This window comes from Schistocerca piceifrons, chromosome 1 (assembly GCF_021461385.2).
Source record: "Schistocerca piceifrons isolate TAMUIC-IGC-003096 chromosome 1, iqSchPice1.1, whole genome shotgun sequence".
Classification (NCBI taxonomy): domain Eukaryota; kingdom Metazoa; phylum Arthropoda; class Insecta; order Orthoptera; family Acrididae; genus Schistocerca; species Schistocerca piceifrons.
The window spans coordinates 782,191,601-782,214,574 of NC_060138.1; the positions used below are offsets into that span (position 1 = coordinate 782,191,601).

General features: G+C 39.6%; 1 protein-coding gene across 1 annotated transcript in view; it reads right to left on the reverse strand.

Moving 5' to 3' along the window:
- LOC124712908 (ras GTPase-activating-like protein IQGAP1) overlaps positions 1 to 22,974 on the reverse strand; it is a 346,898-nt gene that overhangs the window by 213,629 nt on the left and 110,295 nt on the right. Inside the window, exons 8-9 of the mRNA XM_047242907.1 lie at positions 18,668 to 18,762; positions 3,915 to 4,092 (exon numbers count right to left, since the gene is read on the reverse strand). Of these exons, the coding sequence (XP_047098863.1) occupies positions 3,915 to 4,092; positions 18,668 to 18,762 (273 nt within the window). The remainder of the gene's footprint in view (positions 1 to 3,914; positions 4,093 to 18,667; positions 18,763 to 22,974) is intronic.

The window sequence follows — 22,974 nt, forward strand, 5'->3', positions numbered from 1 at the left end:
ACTTGTTCTTACAATACACACTGTGATCCCACAATCATCCTGGATACAGTCTCTGCTAGTTCCAGTCCAGCACCCACCAACACCTCTGCCCTGTGACTTCAACTTCGCTCCCTTAATTTACACTCTTATTTTTCCCTCTGTATCTCCTCCTTCCTCTGTTCTCTCATCGCCACCACCCTCCTCCCAACCCCCCTGCTTTAGACTAATCATTCCTCCACTTGCCACACAAAACTTCCTTTCCACTGACTACCCAAAGGCAAGCTCGAATGTGCCACATTCCTTTCTATTGCCATCTCTCCCTCCCAACCATGTTTTCCTTTCCATCGTTTTGCTCTTCTCACCCACTCTACTCATGCTCTAGAGGAGCTCAGCAAAGTCCAGTCTTTTGGATGTGCCTGCTGACAGTTCAAGATCTCAGCTGCATGGTGAGTGGTTACATTCCTTCCACTCTTTGTATTTTACCTAGAGCTTACCAATATCATTTAAAAAAACATAACAAAAACTGACTCATCAAGCAATGAAAAATCCAGGTTGGAATATCAATAATTATGGACTGGATAGATTGCTACTCACCATAAAGGTGACATGTTGAGTTGCAGACACACACACAACAAAACAACTGTTACATAACAAGTTTTGGACAAAGCTTTCATCAGAAAAGAAAAACACACATAAATTCACACCAGCAAGTACACTTCACAAATACATTACCACTGTCTTCAGTTGCTCAGGCCAGATTGAAACTTAAAGGTGTCAAACAAGAGCAATGACATGTAGTGGAGCAGGAAGCAGGAGGAATAGCAGGGTATTGGTGAAGGAAGAGGAAACACCACTGCCTGGCCGAGCATACAGGGGCTAGAGGTAGCAGACAAGGCTACCTGGTGCAGCATCAGAAGGCTGTTTGGAGGGAGGGAAAGGAAAGAAAAAAAAGGGAGTGGTAAGGAGAGGAGAATAGAACGAGAAAAGATCAGTGGTTGCATTGGCAGAGAGCACTTCACAATGAGGGTGAGGAGATGTGAGATGGAAGGAGGTGATAGGACAGAGGGGCAGAAACTGTAGGGTGGAGGATGTGGGGACAGTGGGTTACCATAGGTTAAGGCTGGGACAATTTTGAGAGCAGAGAATGTGTTAAAAAAAATAAAAATAAAAAAAAAAAACACATCTGCACAGTTCAGAAAAGCTGGTAGTGGATAGGAGAATCCAGATGGCCCGTGTAGTGCAGCAGCCATTGAAATCAAGCATTTTATATTCAGCTGCATGTTGTGCAACAGGGTGGTCTACCTAGCTCATGGCCACAGTTTGATGGAGGCATTCATCCAGGTGGACATCTGGTTGGCAGCTGAACAATGACTGTGGCAGAGCTGGTATATGAGATGGCTGCTTTCACAAGTGGCCTGGCCCCTGATGGCACAGAATAAGCTTATGACAGAACTCCGGACAGGAAGTGTTGGGAGGGTGGATTGGGCATGGCTTGCACGTGGATCTTCCACAGGGATATGATCCCTGAAATGATGGGCATGCTATCCACGATCCTTTACACACCTCCTGCTAAAGTGGTGTTCCATCATCCACCCAACCTCCACAGCATCCTAGTCCATCCCTATGCCATTCCCAGTCCTAAACCTCTGCCACAGAAATCATACACTGTGGAAGATACAGGTGCAATATCTGACCAGTTCATCTACCCATCATTTCCTACTCCAGTTCTGTCACACTCTTAACCTACCCCATCAGAGGCCAGGCAATCTTCGAAAGGAGCTATGTTGTGTACCAGCTCTGATGCAATCATTGCTCTACTTTTAGATTTGTATGACTACCAACCAGCTATCCACCAGATCAAATGGGCACCACCAAACAGTGGCCAAATGCAAAATGTACCATTCCGTTTCACAACATGCTACTGAACACGTTGATTTCAATGGCTGCTTCACAACCCGGGCCATCCTCCCCTCCACCACCAGCTTTTCTAAACTGCACAAATTGGCGTTTTTCTTACAAACATTCTCTGCTCTCAGAATCATCCTGGCCTCAATCTATGGTAACCTGCTGTCCTCACACTCTCCACTCAACAGTTTCCGCCCCCCTGGGTCCTATCACCACCACACAACTCAAGTCTCCTCAACCACAGTGTGCACTGCACTCTGCCAATGTACCCATCAATCTTTTCCCTTCTCTGCTCCTCTCCTGTCTGTTCCCTCTTTTTAGCTTCCCTCCCTCCTCAACAACTTTCCATATTTGCACCAGGCAGCTTTGTCTGCCACCTCGCGTCCTTGCACGCTCGATCATGCAGCAGTGTTTCCTCTTCCCCCACCCATACCCTGCCATCCCTCCCCCTTCCCCATTCCACTACAGAGTGGCCCCATTTGATGCACTGAAGTTCCAGTCTGGCCTGAGCTACCAGAGATGGCAATCGTGTGTGCGAGATGTGGTTGCTTGTGTGAATGCATGAGTGTTTTTCTATTCTGACGAAGGCTATGGCGAAAAGCTTAATGAGTAACAGGCTTTTTTTGGTGCATGTCTGCATCTCAACGTGTCATCTGTACGACAATAGCAATCTATCCTTTCCATAAGTGTTGAAAATTTACCTATCAGGTGTGTGATGTTAACACAAAATGTACCTCAATTTCCAGAATGAGTTTTCTGGAAAAATATATTTAATGTATGACCAAGAATAAACCTTAAATTTAGATCAATGGCTTTTAATATTGTATTGAAAAGAAGGTTGTTTAGGGTCTAACATCTAATGACTATGATATTATTAGAGGAGCACATCTTTGAATGGCCAAGGATGGGAAACAAAACAGCTGTTGCCTTTTTAAATGAAACACCCTGTCATTTGTTTAAGCCATTTAGAGGGAAAAAAATCTAAATCTGGACGACCAGATGAGCATTTGAATCTTGCTGCTCTGTATGAGAGTCCAATGCATACCCCATCTCAGAAATATTTTGCTTGAAAAGTTATTAATGGCATCACAGTTTTTTATTTTGTGTCACGTCCAATTTCACAATAATGATTTTACATTAACTTTTCTTGTAATGTCTGATTTTACAATATTGAGCTTACATTTAATTTTGTAAAGAAACCACTTGTCTAGTTTTATAGTGCAAACAAATGTAAAACCTTTACAAATGTAGGATACCAGCATGAAACATTTCATAGTTAAAAAATGTCCAATGTTTTTGGTTGTACATATTGATAAGGATCTGAACATGTAGATATGGTTAAACATTTGGGTCCAGCTTACATTTTCTGTAGGAGTAATTGTCAGCTTTTGAGGCAAAAACATCAGTAAGGTAACATTTTCAATCAGCAATGCCTTAAAAATGCAATAATTTGTAATAACTCTTTGGCGAAAGTTCTTTTTTGCACACAAACAAAGGAACAAAAGTGAGGATTATATTTTATATTCTCTTGTGCTTTTCTCGTATGTATTTATTTAAAAATTTCTGAGTAGAATTTACATCTTCACAGTACACTTACCACCTAATGAAATTGTTGCCAATAATTTATTACCATTTTTTTAATAAACCAGGGACATTTATTGTATGAAAAATGACCCACAGTAGCAACAACTCAATCCAGCTTTGACTCAGTAAAAAGTGAAGCAAACAGCTATAGCTCTCTGGTTATGTAACAAGAAAAAAATGTCTTTCAGAGCACAGTGATTTGTTAACATTCAAATTAAAGTTGTTTATTCACAATATTTCCATATCTAATATTAGTTCATCAATGAAAGTACGTAGACAATTACGTATATGAAATATGTCTATAAATGGTAAGACCAGAGTAAGTTATTGTAGGAACTGTAAAAATGAAATGACCACATTTTAATTATTATTACAAATACATAACACAGGACATTTAACTAAGAAAATAAGGGCTGCACTGAAGTAGTTGTGAAACATTTACTCACTTTGCAGAGAGCGGTACCCATTTTCATTGGCTCTGATAATAGCCTCCTGCAGCTCCTTTACAATTTGACAACTAAAATCATCCAGTATTGTTCGCAAGTCATTGGCCTTGTCTTGGTGCTTCTCCCACAATAATCTAATTTCTTCCAAATACAGAGCGCAGAACCTATCATTAATAGCCTACAAGAAAGAATATCACATGAACATTCATTACATAAAATACTCTAAACTTGGCAGTACACCAACACAAAGTACAAAAATTTTATAGATCTCGCATAATTATGTCACATCAGCAGCGAGAGCTTCAAATGATACCAACAAGAATTTAAAAATGTTGAAAAATTCATAGTTAATTATGGTAGCAGCACAAAGAGTTAGGTGTCATTCATCTTCAAAAAAATATGAAGTACTTCATTCTAATGCTATTATCTCAGTGTTCTTGTTTTTAAGTTTTACTTCATTCTTTTTCATTCACTGTATTCGATAGATGTCATCACACTGTATTAATAAAGTACCACTATACTGCTAAATATAATTTGTGCTGATGCCAGCTAAAATGCAGATCATCATCGTATGTTTTCTTGCTTTTCTCCCGCAATCTTAAATCTGCATCTTTGCAATGTCTAGCAATAAATTATCTATCTATCTTGTTTTTACTCATATACTCATTCTGGTAGAAGATAACCATCTACAGTTATTTCTCTTGGCTTCCTGCGATCTGATATCCTCTCCAGGTAGCTCAATCAACTGATTCTTTGTACATCGATAATTTTAGTTGTATTTTTCCCATGCACAAGTTAAGGTGGAGCCAAGGTCGCAGCAGTGCTCTTGCTGGAATACTGATTCTGAACAGCCTCTTTCCTTTTTTTAGTTTGTAACACACTGGACTAAAGTTGTAGACTGTTAAATGATTATGTTTAGCTTAGGAGTCATTCAATAAAACAGGAAGGAACAGCAATACATTATCATTGTTTAGCACGGTCTTACAACAGGGTTTGCATATCCTCTTTTACTCATCAGATGTACCACATATGTGACATCATTTATTTATTGTGATACATGTTGCACAGGTCCATTTTTTCATGGTAATGAATGGATATGGAATAAGTCGAATCATTTTATTTATTATTATGTTCTTATCATTAAGGGCCGAAAACCAAGATTAAGAACGCAAATTTGAAAATGATGATTAAAAAAACACAATCACTAAGTTCTAACTGCACTCACAAAAGAGGTTAAGAAACAATTTTCAGATATTATCCAAACAGTAATTTATGAAGTAAAAAGATCATATCTTGACTTACAGAACACAAATTAATGTATTTAAAGCAGAAAGATACATTAAAGCAGGAATACACAAATATAAAAGTGTAATTATCTTATCTATCACTATTAAAGAATTCTTCTAGAGAATAGAAACTTTTTTAAAGAAGAATTCTTAAGCTCACTTTTAACTAGTATTTTACTACCTCGTAGACACTTTACTTGGAAGTGTGTTTAATATCTCTGTGCTTGCATATTTTGCACCTTTTTGCACCAGAGACAAATTTTTCAGATCACAGTGCATATCAAATTTTCTTCTTGTGTTATGATGATGGTATGACTCATTCTTTTCATGCTGAGAAGCACTGTGAAGCATGAATGTGATGACAGAAAAGAGAGATATTGTGAGGTAGTCATTAGTGTCCCTGTGTCTTAAAAATATCCCAACATATGATTCTTGGACAATCTTTTTGTCTCCTGCAATGACATTTTTTCGACATCAATGAATTGCACCAGAAGATCATTCCATAACGCATAAGTGAATGGAAGCAACAAAAGTAGGCAGATTCTGAGACATTGATATCTCCAATTTTTATGATCATCAGGATTGCAAATGTTGCTGAGCTAAGCCTTTTCAGGGTTTGGTGGATGAGGTGTTCCCAGTTACGCCTGCTATTCAAACAATGCATCCTCTGTATCTGCAAGCTCTCATGTGCAATGTTTATCTCCTGTGGGCTTTTGTTTCCAGAGTAGAAGTGAATGTAACTGGTTTTGCTGAGATTTATTGATAGAAAATTTAGTATCAATCAGTTCAGAACATCGGCAGGTAGTTCACTGGCATTTAACATTAAGTTGGTGGATGTACTATTGTGTATAACAATACTCTGGTCACCTGCAAATATTGTAAAGTTTCTTGCTGTGTTTGAGGGCAGAGGTAAGTCATTCAAATATACACAAGAAATAGCAGGGGACCAAGGACAGAACCTTGTGGAACTCCATGATGTACTGTGCCCCAGTTGTACACCACCCCTTCCGCCTGCATGTTATTATCCTCTAACACTATTTTCTGTTGCCTGCCCTGTAAACAGGATTTGAGCCAGTTGCCCATTTGTCCTTGGATTCCATAGTGGCTTGCTTTCTCTATAAGTATTCTGTGATCCACACAGTCCAAGACATTGCACAGGTTGCAAAATATGCCAACAGGCAATTTCTCCTTGTTAGTGTATTCCAAAACGGTTTTGCTAAATGAAAATATAGCTTTGGTTGTGGAGATATCTTCTCTGAATCCAAACTTAATTTTACTTATTACTACAAAGTTTTTCAGGTAATTGACCATCCTGGCATATATTTAATTTTACTAAAATTTAAGAAAACGCAGTCAAAAGAGGTACAGGATGATAGTTTGTAACCTCTGTGGCATCGCCTTTTTGTTCAAGGGCTTTACAATAGCATACTTCATCCTGTCAGGAAAGATACCTTGTTTGAGAGAGGTGTTGAATATATGAACTAGGACTTCACCAGCACGCTTTTAGTAGTTTGCTGAAAGTGTATTTGACACCAGCTGAATTTTAACTCTTTAAAAAATTATGATTTTTCTTACTTGCTGCACTATTATAGGAGTTCTATATATCTGGTCTAAGGAATTTTAGAAATGATCTTTCAATATTTTTATGGCCTTTTCTAAGAAGCTATTGCATCCTGTTTTCTCCGCAACAGTTAAAAAGTGGCCATTAAACAATTTTTGCCTTGATCTCTTGGCTTTGCACTTCTCTACCTTCATTGTTGAGAACAATGTTTTGGGTCTTACTGGGGAAATTTGCACATCTCACTTCCCATACAGTTTTGATTTTGTAACAAGTTTTGTAAATTTTGGAGCAGAGACACAAGCTCTTTGACTTCTGAATGACTTTAGTTAGTACTTTACAATATTTGTTACAGTGATTCAATTTGTTGGGGGTTGTTTGAAATTTTTCCTTTTGCATCAAATCTTAATACCATATTTACCCAGGGCTTTTTGGCGAGTTTCTTGGTTTGGGTTTTATATATCCTTTTGCGAAGGTACATTCAAACATCAGTGTCCTTGTCATTACTAAAACGATTGTACTTGGAATTGGCATTATCTAAATTATACACAGATCTCTAGTCTACATCTTGGAGATGTGATTTAAAAATCTGGATAGTTTCTTCGTTTTGTCCAAGCTGTTTTCCTTTGGGGACTATATTCACTCTCATAGATATTTGCACTGATAATAATGAGTCTCTGTCCATCATGGTCAGAGAGACCATTCAAGACTTGACTGGTAATTGTAGCACCGATTTTGGTCTAGGCTATAAATATACTATCAATTAGTGTGCTTGCACATGAAGTTATTGTAGTAGGAAAACTAGCTACAGAATCAAGTTTATGTGAGGACATCAAATTTTCTTGGTCTGATCTGGCTCTGGAATTGTTAGAAAATTTATATTGAAGTGCCCAAGCACAATTACAGCTGCTCTGTGTTTGAATGTATATATTAGGAGAGCATCAAAGAGGCTGCACTTCCCTGAAGGTTCTTGCATACTGTTACTACTGACATATGAGAATTATTTAAAAACAATCCTATGGCAAACAATACAAAATCAAATAGGGGTAATGCAGGAGTAGGTTTAATAATGAATAAGAAAATAGGAGTACGGGTAAGCTACTACAAACAGCATAGTGAACGATTTATTGTGGCAAAGATAGAAACGAAGCCCATGCCTACTACAGTGGTACAAGTTTATATGCCAACTAGCTCTGCAGATGATGAAATTGATGAAATGTATGATGAGATAAAAGAATTTATTCAGGTAGTGAAGGGAGACGAAAATTTAATAGTCATGAGTGACTGGAATTCGAGAGTAGGAAAAGGGAGAGAAGGAAACACAGGTGAACATGGACTGGGGGTAAGAAATGAAAGAGGAAGCCGCCTGGTGGTGTTTTGCACAGAGCACAACTTAATCACAGCTAACACTTGATTCAAGAATCATAAAAGAAGGTTGTATACATGGAAAACTCCTGGAGATACTAGAAGGTATCAGATAGATTATATAATGGTAAGACAGAGATTTAGGAACCAGGTTTTAAATTGTAAGACACTTCCAGGGGCAGATGTGGACTCTGACCACAATCTAATGGTTATGAACTGTAGGTTAAAACTGAACAAACTGCAAAAAGGTGGGAATTTAAGGAGATGGGACCTGGATAAACTGACTAAACCAGAGGTGGTACAGAGTTTCAGGGAGAGCATAAGGAAAAAATTGACAGGAATGGGGGAAAGAAGTACAGCAGAAGAAGAATGGGTAGCTCTGAGGGATGAAGTAGTGAAGGCAGCAAAGGGTCAAGTAGGTAAAAAGACGAGGCCTAGTAGGAATCCTTGGGTAACAGAAGAAATATTGAATTTAATTGATGAAGGGAGAAAATATTAAAATGCAGTAAATGAAGCAGGTAAAAAGGAATACAAACGTCTCAAAAATGAGATCGACAGGAAGTGCAAAATGGCTAAGCAGGAATGGCTAGAGGACAAATGTAAGGATGTAGAGGCTTATCTCACTAGGGGTAAGATAGATACTGCCGACAGGAAAATTAAAGAGACCTTTGGAGAACAGAGAACCACTTGTATGAATATCAAGACCTCAGATGGAAACACAAATCTCAGCAAAGAAGGGAAAGCAGAAAGGTGGAAGGAGTATATAGAGGGTCTATACAAGGGCGATGTACTTGAGGACAATATTATGGAAATGGAAGAGGATGTAGATGAAGATGAAATGGGAGATACGATACTGCGTGAAGAATTTAACAGAGCACTGAAAGACCTGAGTCGAAACAAGAGCCCGGGGGTAGACAACATTCCATTAGAACTACTGATGGCCTTGGGAGAGCCAGTCCTGACAAAACTCTACCATCTGGTGAGCAAGATGTATGAGACAGCCGAAACACCATCAGACTTCAAGAAGAATATAATAATTCCAATCCCAAAGAAAGCAGGCATTGACCGATGTGAAAATTACCGAACTATCAGTTTAATAAGTCACAGCTGCAAAATACTAACACGAATTCTTTACAGACGAATGGAAAAACTGGTAGAAGCCGACCTCGGGGAAGATCAGTTTGGATTCCGTAGAAATATTGGAACACGTGAGGCAATACTGACCTTACGACTTATCTTAGAAGAAAGATTAAGGAAAGGCAAACCTACGTTTCTAGCATTTGTAGACTTAGAGAAAGCTTTTGACAATGTTGACTGGAATATTCTCTTTCAAATTCTAAAGGTGGCAGGGGTAAAATAAAGGGAGCGAAAGGCTATTTACAATTTGTACAGAAATCAGATGGCAGTTATAAGAGTCGAGGGACATGAAAGGGAAGCAGTGGTTGGGAAGGGAGTGAGACAGGGTTGTAGCCTCTCCCCGATGTTATTCAATCTGTATATTGAGCAAGCAGTAAAGGAAACAAAAGAAAAATTCGGAGTAGGTATTAAAATTCATGGAGAAGAAATAAAAACTTTGAGGTTCGCTGACGACATTGTAATTCTATCAGAGACAGCAAAGGACATGGAAGAGCAGTTGAATGGAATGAAGAGTGTCTTGAAAGGAGAATATAAGATGAACATCAACAAAAGCAAAATGAGGATAATGGAATGTAGCCGAACTAAGTTGGGTGATGCTGAGGGAATTAGATTAGGAAATGAGACATTTAAAGTAGTAAAGGAGTTTCGCTATTTGGGGAGCAAAATAACTGATGATGGTCGAAGTAGAGAAGATATAAAATGTAGACTGGCAATGGCAAGGAAAGCGTTTCTGAAGTAGAGGAATTTGTTAACATCGAGTATAGATTTAAGTGTCAGGAAGTCGTTTCTGAAAGTATTTGTATGGAGTGTAGCCATGTATGGAAGTGAAACATGGACAATAAATAGTTTGGACAAGAAGAGAATAGAAGCTTTCGAAATGTGGTGCTACAGAAGACTGCTGAAGATTAGATGGGTAGATCATATAACTAATGATGAAGTATTGAATAGAATTGGGGAGAAGAGGAGTTTGTGGCACAACTTGACTAGAAGAAGGGATCGGTTGGTAGGACATGTTCTGAGGCATCAAGGGCTCACAAATTTAGCATAGGAGGGCAGCATGGAGGGTAAAAATCGTAGAGGGAGACCAAGAGATGAATACACTAAGCAGATTCAGAAGGATGTAGGTTGCAGTAAGTACTGGGAGATGAAGAAGCTTGCACAGGGTAGGGTAGCATGGAGAGATGCATCAAACCAGTCTCAGGACTGAAGACCACAACAACAATGGCAAACAGTTCCAAATGATGTTCTAAACAATAATTCTGAAAGTCATTTGCTCTACATGTGACATTGTTTTTAACATAGATGGCAACACTATCTTTTTCTTTATATTTTCTGCTCAATAATGTCGTCATATAATAATTGTCCATCACAAGTTTTTCTATACTGTAATTAATATGGTGCTCACAAAAGCACAGAACATGGACATCATCTACCGTATTTACTCGAATCTAAGCCGCACTTTTTTTCCGGTTTTTGTAATCCAAAAAACTGCCTGCGGCTTAGAATCGAGTGCAAAGTAAGCAGAAGTTCTGAAAAATGCTGGTGGGTGTCGCCACAACTAACTTCTGCCATCAAATATATGTATCGCAACACAGGTACGTTTTGCAGGCACAAAGATAAACACTGGCGCCAAAACATCTGCAACAGTAAATAAATTAAAAGAAAAGGTAGAAGAATGTAAACATTATGCCATGTATTCTTTCGTGTTTGCTGCTATCTCATTTAAATCCTGTCTGCCTAATAAACTACAAAACTAGAGTGAGACAACAGCAACCACGGAAGAATATACATATCATGTCATGTTTATATCCGTATTATTCTTATGCTGAATAGTGATACAGTCAGAAATGAAGCACGGCAACTGACTAGATTTTTAAATCTAAGAATGACTCTAATTTCTATGTAGAATGTAATGTACTAAAGAGGTGTCTGCAAAGATTATCAAACGGAGAAAAATTTTCACTAAACTCTCGTTCGGAACATCTTCTATCATACGCAGTCTATTATTTGGTTCTTGTTGATCATTATCAAAGAAAGCAGCAGTGTAAGTAAAAACAAATAGCAGTCTCTCGCCATTGTTCCGCTTATGACACAATTCCGCTCTTTTCTTTGTTATTGTAAGCCCCGGTAGCACACCCAAAAGCAAGCCATGCAGCGAGCGGTGACAGGTCGTAAACACTCATTATCAGAATGCGACAAACAATGCATGACAGTACAATAATGCATTTTCAGCTTAGAGTGACGTAAACCCCTATAACAAAGAGAACGGCACTTATCAGATCAAAGCAAAATAAGCAATCGATTCAAACCAGACAAAGCACGCGAGAAAGTAAGAGTACCTGTATAAATACAGACAGAGCGCCAGTCACGTAGCAATGGCTACTTGGTAAAGCTTAACTGTTAAGTTTATGATTCGAACGAAACTACTGTAGCTGTACCTTCATCCATTCGACCTCAATTGTGTTTCACGTTACAATGGACCAACTTTGTTTCGATTTGGAGGGGCGGTCTAAAACTTATCTCTCACCTTGAAACAGTATACTTATGTTTTATCACCAAACTTCTAGGTTTTTTTTTTTTTTTTTGTTTTTTTCACTTGAAGGTCTGGACGAGGCATTTTTCAGTACCCATTCCTCCAAGTTGGTTTGTTTCCAGATGCCGAAAGAATGTGAAGAAGCAGTTCGCCAACTGCCTCTGCCAGCCTGTTGTTCAGTGTGGTCTATCTACACCCATTCCTGCGACTGGATTCGTGATTTCCTGTCAGGAAGGTCGCAGTTCGTAGTAATAGACAGCAAATCATCAAGTAAAACTAAAGTGATCTCAGGTATTCCCCAGGGAAGCGTCCTGGGACCTCTGCTGTTCCTGATCTATATAAATGACCTGGGTGACAATCTGAGCAGTTCTCTTAGGTTTTTCGCAGATGATGCTGTAATTTACCGTCTAGTAAGGTCATCCGAAGACCAGTATCAGTTGCAAAGCGATTTAGAAAAGATTGCTGTATGGTGTGGCAGGTGGCAGTTGAAACTAAATAACGAAAAGTGTGAGGTGATCCACATGAGTTCCAAAAGAAATCCATTGGAATTTGATTACTCGATAAATAGTACAATTCTCAAGGCTGTCAATTCAACTAAGTACCTGGGTGTTAAAATTACGAACAACTTCAGTTGGAAAGACCACATAGATAATAATGTGGGGAAGGCGAGCCAAAGGTTGCGTTTCATTGGCAGCACACTTAGAAGATGCAACAAGTCCACTAAAGAGACAGCTTACACTACACTCGTTCGTCCTCTGTTAGAATATTGCTGCGCAGTGTGGGATCCTTACCAGGTGGGATTGACGGAGGACATCGAAAGGGTGCAAAAAAGGGCAGCTCGTTTTGTATTATCATGTAATAGGGGAGAGAGTGTGGCAGATATGATACGCGAGTTGGGATGAAAGTCATTAAAGCTAAGACTTTTTCGCCGCGGCGAGATCTATTTACGAAATTTCAGTCACCAACTTTCTCTTCCAATTGCGAAAATATTTTGTTAAGCCCAACCTACATAGATAGGAATGATCATCAAAATAAAATAAGAGAAATCAGAGCTGGAACAGAAAGGTTTAGGTGTTCGTTTTTCCCGCTCGCTGTTCGGGAGTGGAATGGTAGGGAGATAGTATGATTGTGGTTCGATGAACCCTCTGCCAAGCACTTAAATGTGAATTGCAGAGTAATCATGTAGATGTAGTTTCCTAGAATTTTCTTGTGTTGTGCTGCACTCTTTCTTCAAATCTGACTGTCCTCAGTTCATGATGTTCCTCGCATTTCCAATATCACAAATTATAGTCATTAGATGATTTTTCCCACACCAGTTGGGGTGAAGGCCATGAATAGCGTAAAGTTCTTTACAAAATTTGTGACCTTCAATCCTATGAATATTCCCAAAACTGTTGCAGACTTCTGCATAATTTTCCTTGTAGCTGTTACTGCCTTGTTTACACATGAGGATTGTATTAAGTCGTGCCTGTGAGGATAACAGGTACAGTTACAGAATACTTCAGGTGGTTTAGAGCTGTTCTTCAGACACTAGCAGCATTAAAACCTCCATTGTATCCAATGTCATTTGAACCACCACAGGTCGCAGTGTAGTCTTCATTCACTATCTATTGAGAAATATCAGTTTCTGTTGACAGTACTTGGCCAATGCAAGCACTTGGTTTTATACAATCTAAGGCACTTATTTTGTTGTTAGTTTTTTATTTCACAACTCTAAGGTGACTATTACCCAATAAAAATGCATCGTTTCTTCTGGTAACTTTTGTTCCAAGTGACAATTTTGGCTGGCGTGGACACACAGTTTGCATAATTTTTTCGTCTTTTTCCTCCTGATGTATAACTTGATCATTTTTTGATAAAATTCTTTGATGATGCAATTTTTTTTACTCTAGATGACGAGTACATACACTATGATTCCGTAGCGAGCAGCATGCAACTGAGTCCTGTTTTTAGTAACATTATATCCGGCCGCTATATAAACCTCTTCTTTGTTACATTCGTCTTCAGCCCGCTTGTTGGTTTTTGGTTTATTACGTTCACTTTCAATGTTTCTGAGCATATCAGCTAGCACTTTGTTTTCCTTCACTGATTTGCAAACAATTATTTGCAGTGAGTGAACAGTTTCAATGAGTTTGGATTTGTCAGGGCGCACATCACACATTACATGTTTACATTTTGTATTGGATGGTTTTTTACTGTAGTTTTTTCGCGAAGTCAAGACTTGGAATTTTGTGGAGCACTGCTGTTATATTTGCTTTTACCTCTACTACTAATACTACTACCACCACCACCACCACCACCACTAGATGGGTGGAAAACTTCAGATCAACTGGAAACATACTAGATAAGAAGCATCCTGGCTCGAGACGCAGAGTAACGACACCAGAAAATGTTGAAAGGGTAAGGCAAGCGGCAGTCAGAAGCCCAGGACGGTCAGCTAGACATCACGCTAGTGAGTTACGAACCAATCGTGAATCGGTTAGATGAATTTTGCATAAAGAATTAAAATTCCATCCCTACAAAATGTTCATTGTCCAACAACTTAAGGAAATTGATTTTGCTGTATGAGAAGACTTCGCTTACAGAATGAAAGTGATTTTGGGATCGAATGAAAATGAAATTTTATTGATGGGTGATGAAGCTCATTTTCATTTAAACGGGGCCATGAATAAGCAAAACCTACGTTACTGGGCTCCAGAGCATCCACACCTTATCCTACACTCAGAAAAAGTAACAGTCTGGTGTACTCTTGGCTTTGTTGGCATTATTGGACCTTATTTTTTTTGAAGAGAACAGGGCCAAAGTTACTGTTAATTCGATTCATTACATTTGTATGCTTGAAACATTCTTGAAACCAGAACTAAGAAGACGACGAATCCCTTTAAAATGCGTTTGGTTCCAGCAGGATGGGGCAACATTGCACACCACAAACACTTCAATGACAGTTCTTAGATGCATGTTTCTTGGCCAGATTATCCCATGTTTTGGCAATGTTCCTTGGCCTCCCAGGTCTCCCGACTTGTCAGTATGTGACTTTTTCTGTGGGGATACCTTAAGAACTGTGTGTATAACCACAAACCACGAAATTTGGACGAGATGAAGAATGCAATGATTCAAGAAATTGCTGCCATCCCTGCAGAGATTTTAGTCTGTGTGATGGAGGATTTTGAGAAGAGACTTGAGTCCTGCATTCGAAATGATGGACATCACCTTGACGACATTATTTTTCACAAATAACTTCGTTAACTAAAATGGTAAATAATGGGCTTTTATTTTGGGTAAATATACATGCTTTAATTTTAAAGTTGGATGAGTATTATTTCATTAAAAACCGTCCGTCTCCCGTGTGTCACCCTGTAGTAGTAGTAGTAGTAGTAGTAGTAGTATGCCTACTGTTGGTTTGATGATGATGATGATGATGATGATAATAATAATAGTAATAATAATAGGCTTGTGGCATATTCTACATAATCAACTTCCCACAAAAAGTTTAAGATATATCTTACCTACAGAAAGCAAGTAACTTTTTAATGTATAGTTCGTGGAACCTTTCACATTGTAAACAGTGATGCGTCATTTGAATGCCGCCACTCATTAAAGATTAAGAAAGATATGATTCTTTAAATACTATTTAATAATGAAGGCGCGTTCACAAGGGGAGGAACCAAGGCATGCATAACGACCACCGATGGTTACAGAGCAATCAGCACTGTGCACTGTTAAAAAATATCTATTTCATTTCTCTACAAATGTGTGTGACACAAACAATGATGCTGTCTTGGGTCCTGTTACTTTGAACACTTTAACTATACAACAGACAGCCTTTGATATTTTGGGAAACACACAGACAGAAATAAAATCACAACACGAAAGAGTTGTGCAACAAAAACAAAAATTGATATGCATGTTTCTACATCTGAAAGATGATGTATGTCTATTCAGATTTTGCACCAATCACTTAAGAATGGTGCTAATAGCACCGCTAAGAGGATGCGAATCAGGTTTGTTTTAAATACACGCTGTAATGGTTGTGAGCACTAGTTACCTTCGAAACTGGAGCTGGTGAGGTGATGTTAGTGAAGAATGCCTTTAAGGTGACAAAGACAGCATTATCAACCTCTCGTTTTAAATGAGTTCGTGTGATAGGACTACTGTACATAATTGCTAGCAGCGGTGGTAACGAGAATGTATGGTTGCAATAAGACCAGATGCCAGACAGCTAAGTGGCACTACCGAGAAGGAAGACCATCACGTGCAGTGTATGGCTCTGGCATATTGCACTGCATTTGCAGCAGCAGCAATCTGAGCAGCAGTTGGCACCACAGTGACACAACAAACTGTTACAAATCGTTATTTCAAGGATAGATCTGAGCCAGATGCCATGTAGCAGGCACTCCACTGACCCCAAACTACTGCCATCTGCCACTTCAGTGGTACCAACCAAGATCTCATTGGACAGCAGAGGGTTATGGTCTGGGGTGTGATTTTGTATGGAAGCAGGAGCACTCTCATGGTTATCTCACACACCCTGACTGCAAACCTGTACAGCAATCTGCTGATTCAACCTGTTGTGCTGCAATTCATGAGCAGCATCCCATGGGTGTTTTCCAATAGAATAACACTCACCCACATCCTGCTGTTGTAACCCAACTTTCTTTCTGTAGTGCTGACATGTTGTCTTGGCCTGCCCAGTCATCAGATCTGTCTCTAATCAAGTACATATGGGTCACTGTCAGATGACAAATCCATCATCATGTAGCATCCCCTTATTGACCAACCAAGTGCAGCAGGCAGGGAACTCTGTCCCACAAAGTGGCATCCACCATCTGTACAACACAATGCATCCACATTTCCATGCTTGCACTCAATGTTCAGGTTGTTACACCAGTTATTAATGTACTAGCATTTCACATTTGCAATTTTTACACTTACTTTAACCTGTAATCTTGAAATGCTAAATGCTGATATACCTAGGCAGATGTGCTCCCAAAATTTCACTACTCTATATTAATTATTTCTTGGTGTTGTGATTTTTTTTTTCCATACGCATACATTAATTGAACAACTACGGATGATTCTGTTGCCTACTCACAATACTATGCATTTTCAGCATCAGAGACACTCTTTCCCACAAATTCTAACATGTGTGTGGAAACATCTCAACCACACTTTCCCAAATCAGTTGTAATAATTCACATCATGGACACTGCTGCTGTCAAAAAGGAATATAGAAAAGCATTCAAACATGCAATTCACATTTTCTAAGAGTACAAAAGCACACTGAAGATAAAAATACACTTTTTTGAAACGTTACTGGGAACTCTTCAAAATTGATTGTCACAAGTTTATTGCGAAGTGCTGAGAAGTAGTGTGTGTGTGTTATAAAATTATGGGAAACTGTTGAAAATATGAAACAAATATTTCTAGACTTGAAAGGTAACAAAGAATAACAGTTAATAAATAAAAACTAGCCACAAAATAAAACCAGTTCACAACAATTACCACTTAAAATTCACGTCTATGTCTATAAAAACTTCTATGGCTTGATAGTGATTCATGTCACTTTCTGGGAAAAGACTCATCTTTGTGTCTCTCAGAGACAGTAATGCTCTAATTTACTACACAAAGGAGGTTAGGCAGCTCTCACAGTTATCTATATAGGCCACATTCAGTGCAGTAATGTAAAAATCAACCAGCAAGATACAAAAATTAAACCACACTGGGAAAGCAAAGAGAGTGTGTTCTGCATACAGCCAGTGAACCCCAATTAATCACTTTAGGATTATTAATCTACCCGAGGGCTTGCATTTTCATTGCTGAAGCAGTATTTTTAAATTCATACATGTAGAAGTATCTGTCTCATTGTAACTTTCAGCTGTGATACACTGTGCTGCCACGTATGCCCCCCCTCCTCTCCTTTTCATTACCACAATTGTCTGAAGAGAGATTAGTGGCATCACTTGATAATCTCGAAACAATGTAAGTAGGATCTTGTCACAATAATGTTTCGCTGATGAAATAGGATCATTCAATACAGCCTCACCTTTCCTGATGTACTGGCAGGGATTTTGGCGACTGATTAGTTACCAGATTTTTGTGTTTCTATTGCCATTTCTGAGTACTCATTTTAACTGTTCCCAATAGAGTCCAACAGCTGATTTTTCACCAGAAGTGATGTGTTCTTATTGTTACACTGGAAAAGATGCATCACTCTTCATTTATAACTTTAAAACCATTTTTGTTGTACACTGGAAACATTTACTTCAAAGGAAGGCCGACAATCTAAAGGAAATACACCATATTCTACAGCACATTGAATAAACATTTACAGGGACCATTTTCATAATTAGCTGACAAACTGCATGCTAGAGGCAAAGGATCATTCTGCCACAGTCTGCTACCATTTGTTGATACTGTGCCTAAAAATCAGTGCTTACATCCAAACTCCTTACTAATTTATAACCTATTTATTGCCATCATCTGCTGTATTTTCATTCTTCACTGGTTCAGTATTCTCCTCAAAATGGTATTTGCTTCAGAGTTTTAAGCAATGGGTACAACTACTTCATGTCACCAAAACTTTGTTGCCTAAATCCTGCAAGCAAATTACACACTGTGATGTTTAAAATTCCTTAGGGCACAGTCAAAATGCAAGATGCATGGTGGACAAGTGATAGAAAATGAAATTCTGTTTGTGGGTACATATGAACCAGTGAGGCACGACAGTCACCCATCTTCATGTCACTAAATAGAACTAACTTTTTTTCGTCCTCTCCACATGCAACATTTCCATCATTTACAAGAGATTAGTATTAATGCATCTTTTTGCAAAATGCTTTATCAGCAATACTTGACATCTGACTTTATCACACACCTCCAGTTTAAGATATTTGTGACATAGAACAGTCATCAGTAACTCCACATCACCTTCATGGGCTGCACCTAAAGCTTGTTGCCAAAGCCAGCACACTGCAATCAGATAAAGAGAGATGTTTTGCTTACTAATGAATTAATTACAAGTACAAGACATTAAAACAAACTAATAATTTCTTTTTTATAAAAATGGGGTATAACCATAACCCTAAGAAACAGCATACCCTTGTGTAGAGCATTCCAGTTATTGACACTAAATGTATGTCTGCAGTCAGAAGGAAACAACTCTTGTATTGGCATCAAGTGTTCTGACAATACAAAAACCAAGTTAAACAAATAAAGCTTAATTCTTTGTATTAAACCACTTTTATCAATGACTTGTTGCATTTTATTTTCTAATACTTAGTTAAGTAGAATACTGTTTATTTTACTTCAGTCATCAAGGTCTTTTGATAGAAAGCTACCAGTCTAGATGTAACATTACAAGTTGTGTGTGTCTATATTTGGTACATGAATGACAATATGTCAAATTTTACAGTGTTTCATATTTTGATAAGTCCTATGTCATTGTTTTCCTGTGAGGACAATGGCCTTCCGCCTCCCAGTATATTGCTAGCCTCCACGGGTTGCTTACAGCACACTGGCCAGTTAGTAACAGAGCAGAAGCACACACATTACCCGGGTTTTTAAGTTTTACTTTATTAGTTTTATACAGCTGCTGTCTAGTGGACATTACAATACATTCCAAGTGGTGTTATCTAGTGGACATTACAATACATTATAAGTGGTGTTATCTAGTGGACATTACAATACATTATAAGTGGTGTTATCTAGCCTGGCTCATTCATTAGTCATACTTTGTACATTTTACAAGCATCTTTTGGGTGTCCACAACTTTATTATGACATTGTGGTTTGACTTTTACTGTGGATAACTTCCCAAAATCTGGGACACTGTAATTGTCCAACTACACTATGGAAATAGACTCCCATATTAAAGATACAAACCATTCCTGCACCAGCTCTCCACCATCCCCATGCCCATACCTCCTGGTTTCCTACTTATCACTGTAACATGCAACCTCCTTATACACCAAAATCCCTTCTGCCCACAGCCTTGCCGCGAGTGAACACTACCTCTCCCAACGCCCTGCAGATTCCAAACCCACCACTTCACTTGTCTTACACCTAACAAAACTACATTCCAACCCATAACTACTTCACCTTTGAAGGGAAGTTATACAATCAAATTCATGGCACAGCTCTTCATGGGCGACCTAGAGGAAACATTCCTAGCTTTCCAAAACCCCAAACCTCTAGTCTGGTTCAGGTTTATTAATGACATCTTTATAATCTGGACCCAAGGCCAGGATATCTTATCTCCATTCCTCCACAATCTCAACGCCCTCTCTCCCATTCACTTCACCTGGTCCTCCACCCGTCGTGCCACCTTCCTAGATGTTGATCTCCTCCTCTCAGATGGTTCCATCCATACCTCAGTCCACATCAAACCCACGAACCACCAACAGTACATGAACTTTGACAGCTACCAACCCTTCCACACCAAAAAATCCCTCCCATAAAGCGTGGTCGCCCGTGGCAGACTCATCTGCAGTGATGAGAACTCCCTCGCCCAGTATGCTGAAGGTCTCAAAAAACCCTTCGCAGACAGGCAATATCCCCAAACCTAATACACAAACATACCTCCCCTGCCATATCTCCAGTTCCATAACAGGCTTATCCTACCCCATCATGGGCCGCGCCACCAGTGTACGCAGCCACATTATATACCAGCTCTGCTGCAACCACTGCAGAGCATTTTACATTGGTATTACAATTTACATTGGTTTCCCAGATGTCAACCAGAATGAATGGGCACAGCCAAACCGTTGCCAAAAACAAGGTGGCCCACCCAGTGGCAGAACATGTAGCAGAGTACAGCATGCAAGATTTCAATGGTTGCTGCACAATCTGTGCCATCTGGATCCTTCCCACCATGACCAACAGCTTTTCTGAGCTGCGCAGGTGGGAGCTATCCTTACACAGCACATTTTTCACTCCCATAACCTTCCTGGACTAAACCTAAGGGAACTCACTGTCCTCCCACTCCTGACCCAATAGTGTGAGTGTGTGCGTGGGAGGGGGGGCGGTTGCACCATGTGCGCGTGCTGCCATCTCACTCAGTAGTCTGTGAAATAGTGTGCCCAGCTGTCTGCCACTTGCCCCCTCTACTTGCTCCCCTACCTAGCCCACAGATGACTCCCCACTGTCCCACAAGGCGCTAGACGCTTACCCCCAATCTCCTCCCTGCCTCCTGTCTCTCTTCATCCTCCACTCCACCCCTCCCTGCAGCCCCACCCCATCCCAGTACACTCACTGTGTGCCAGGAAAGAGCTGGCAGGCGACTGAGAGCAGCATGTAGGGAGACAGGTGTGTGTGTGGGAGGGGGGGGGGGGGGGGCGTGTGTGAGCGCACATGCGTTCGTTTCTCCTAAATTCCACTCTGAAACCTAATAATGTATAGCTCTATACCCTTTGTTTGTGTACCTGTCAATGATGCAGTGCTTCTGCCTTTCAGCGAGTCATTTCCTCTGCTCTTAAATAATTCATTATTCTCAATCAGAACTTTCCATGTATCTATTTCTTTAAATGCTCACTGTAAACCAACTTCTACACTAGTTTCTGAACTGCCAGTCTTTTAACAAAAACAAATGACAAAATTAAAAAAAAATAGTTTTGCCAAATTTCAATAGCATCCTCTGACAGTCATTTGTGAAAACTCATATATGATGACAGATCATTGCTCACCAAGTAGAAGAGAGACTGAGCAGCAAACAGGGACATAAAAATGTTAGTACATTCTTTAGCTTCACAACAACTTGGCTTATACAGGCACAATAACTTGTCATTTGGGAGTGCAAGTGAACCTACTATTTTCCAAAAGTATGTAGAACAACTGGTTCAAAGAATTCCAAATTGTGTTCATTATCTGGATGATATTATTGTTAAGGGTTTGACACAAATGGCCAATCAAGAAAATCTTGAACCAATTTTTCAACTGCTCCAGAAAATGGTTTATTCTGACAGTTTCTTTGGCCACAGAGTCAAACGCATGAAGCACATTCTGAGTCACAATGGCATTATGCCTACACGCAACCACTTACACACAATCATAAACTCACTGGTTCCTAACTAATAAACAGTTGCAATCATTCCAGTGCAAAATCACATACTATACCAAGTTTATTCCCCAACTGGCACAGATCACGAACCCTCTAACTCAACTGCACAGAAGGAGTCAAATTTGTGTGGTTGGCCACCTATCAACAACAAGCTTTTCAGTGCCTTAAGGACATGCTCAAGATGGCTTCGCCCTGATGTCATATATCCTGGGCCTGCCATTGACTCTGACAACACACCCATCCCAGTACAGTATTGCAGTGGTTTTATCCCACGAGTTATCCGATGATTCTGAGTGTCAAATTTCCCTTGTCTCCACAATGTAACGCATGGCACAGCTTAGACATTCCCAAATAGAATTAGGCTTTAGTGATCGTTTCTGGGGTCAATAAATTTCCTGTGTATTTGTATTGCAGCATAGTCCCCTTGCTGAGCTACAAACAACTGATTTCCTTGCTCGGGCATAGCTGTATGCTCCCATATAAGATGCCTAATAACTATAGCATTCGGCATTGTTCTTAAGCAGGTACCACTAGAAATCCATTTTCACCCACTGTCCAACACCCCAAAGCTGACTCACTGTGTCTTCTACCTCTTGGACCTGATATGGAATTCAATCATCAGGAAACAGTCTGTTTTGCCCTTGATCAGCACCTACAAACAGCCCTTGACGAATTCCCACTGATGGCAAATGAGATAGCCTCAGAGTAATCTTGTGGTCCAGTCCCGAGGCAGCTTTCATCATTGGTCCTGAAAAGGTGGTCAGAGCATAATTCCCACCAGGGCAACCTGTCTTTCGAAATTATTTCACACTGCACTACCGTTTCAATAACATGTAGAGTGTCTTACTGTTAGACATGGAAGACCCCTACTGCCAGGGTGTCACTCTGCCCCCTGCTCCACTCCTGCACCCTTCAGCTTCTTCACACTTTACATTAGAGGATGATGTGCACAAAAGCACTGTCCAGGCAGCACATCTGCTAGCCTGGTATCAATGGCAACACTAAGCACACATGCCGCACCTGCTGCTACTGTGACTGCTGTCTATCAGGCATCCCTAGCACAATATTTTTCGTCACTGTACCATCCAGATCATCCATGATAGAGGGTCCACCTCAATGTTGCCAGTC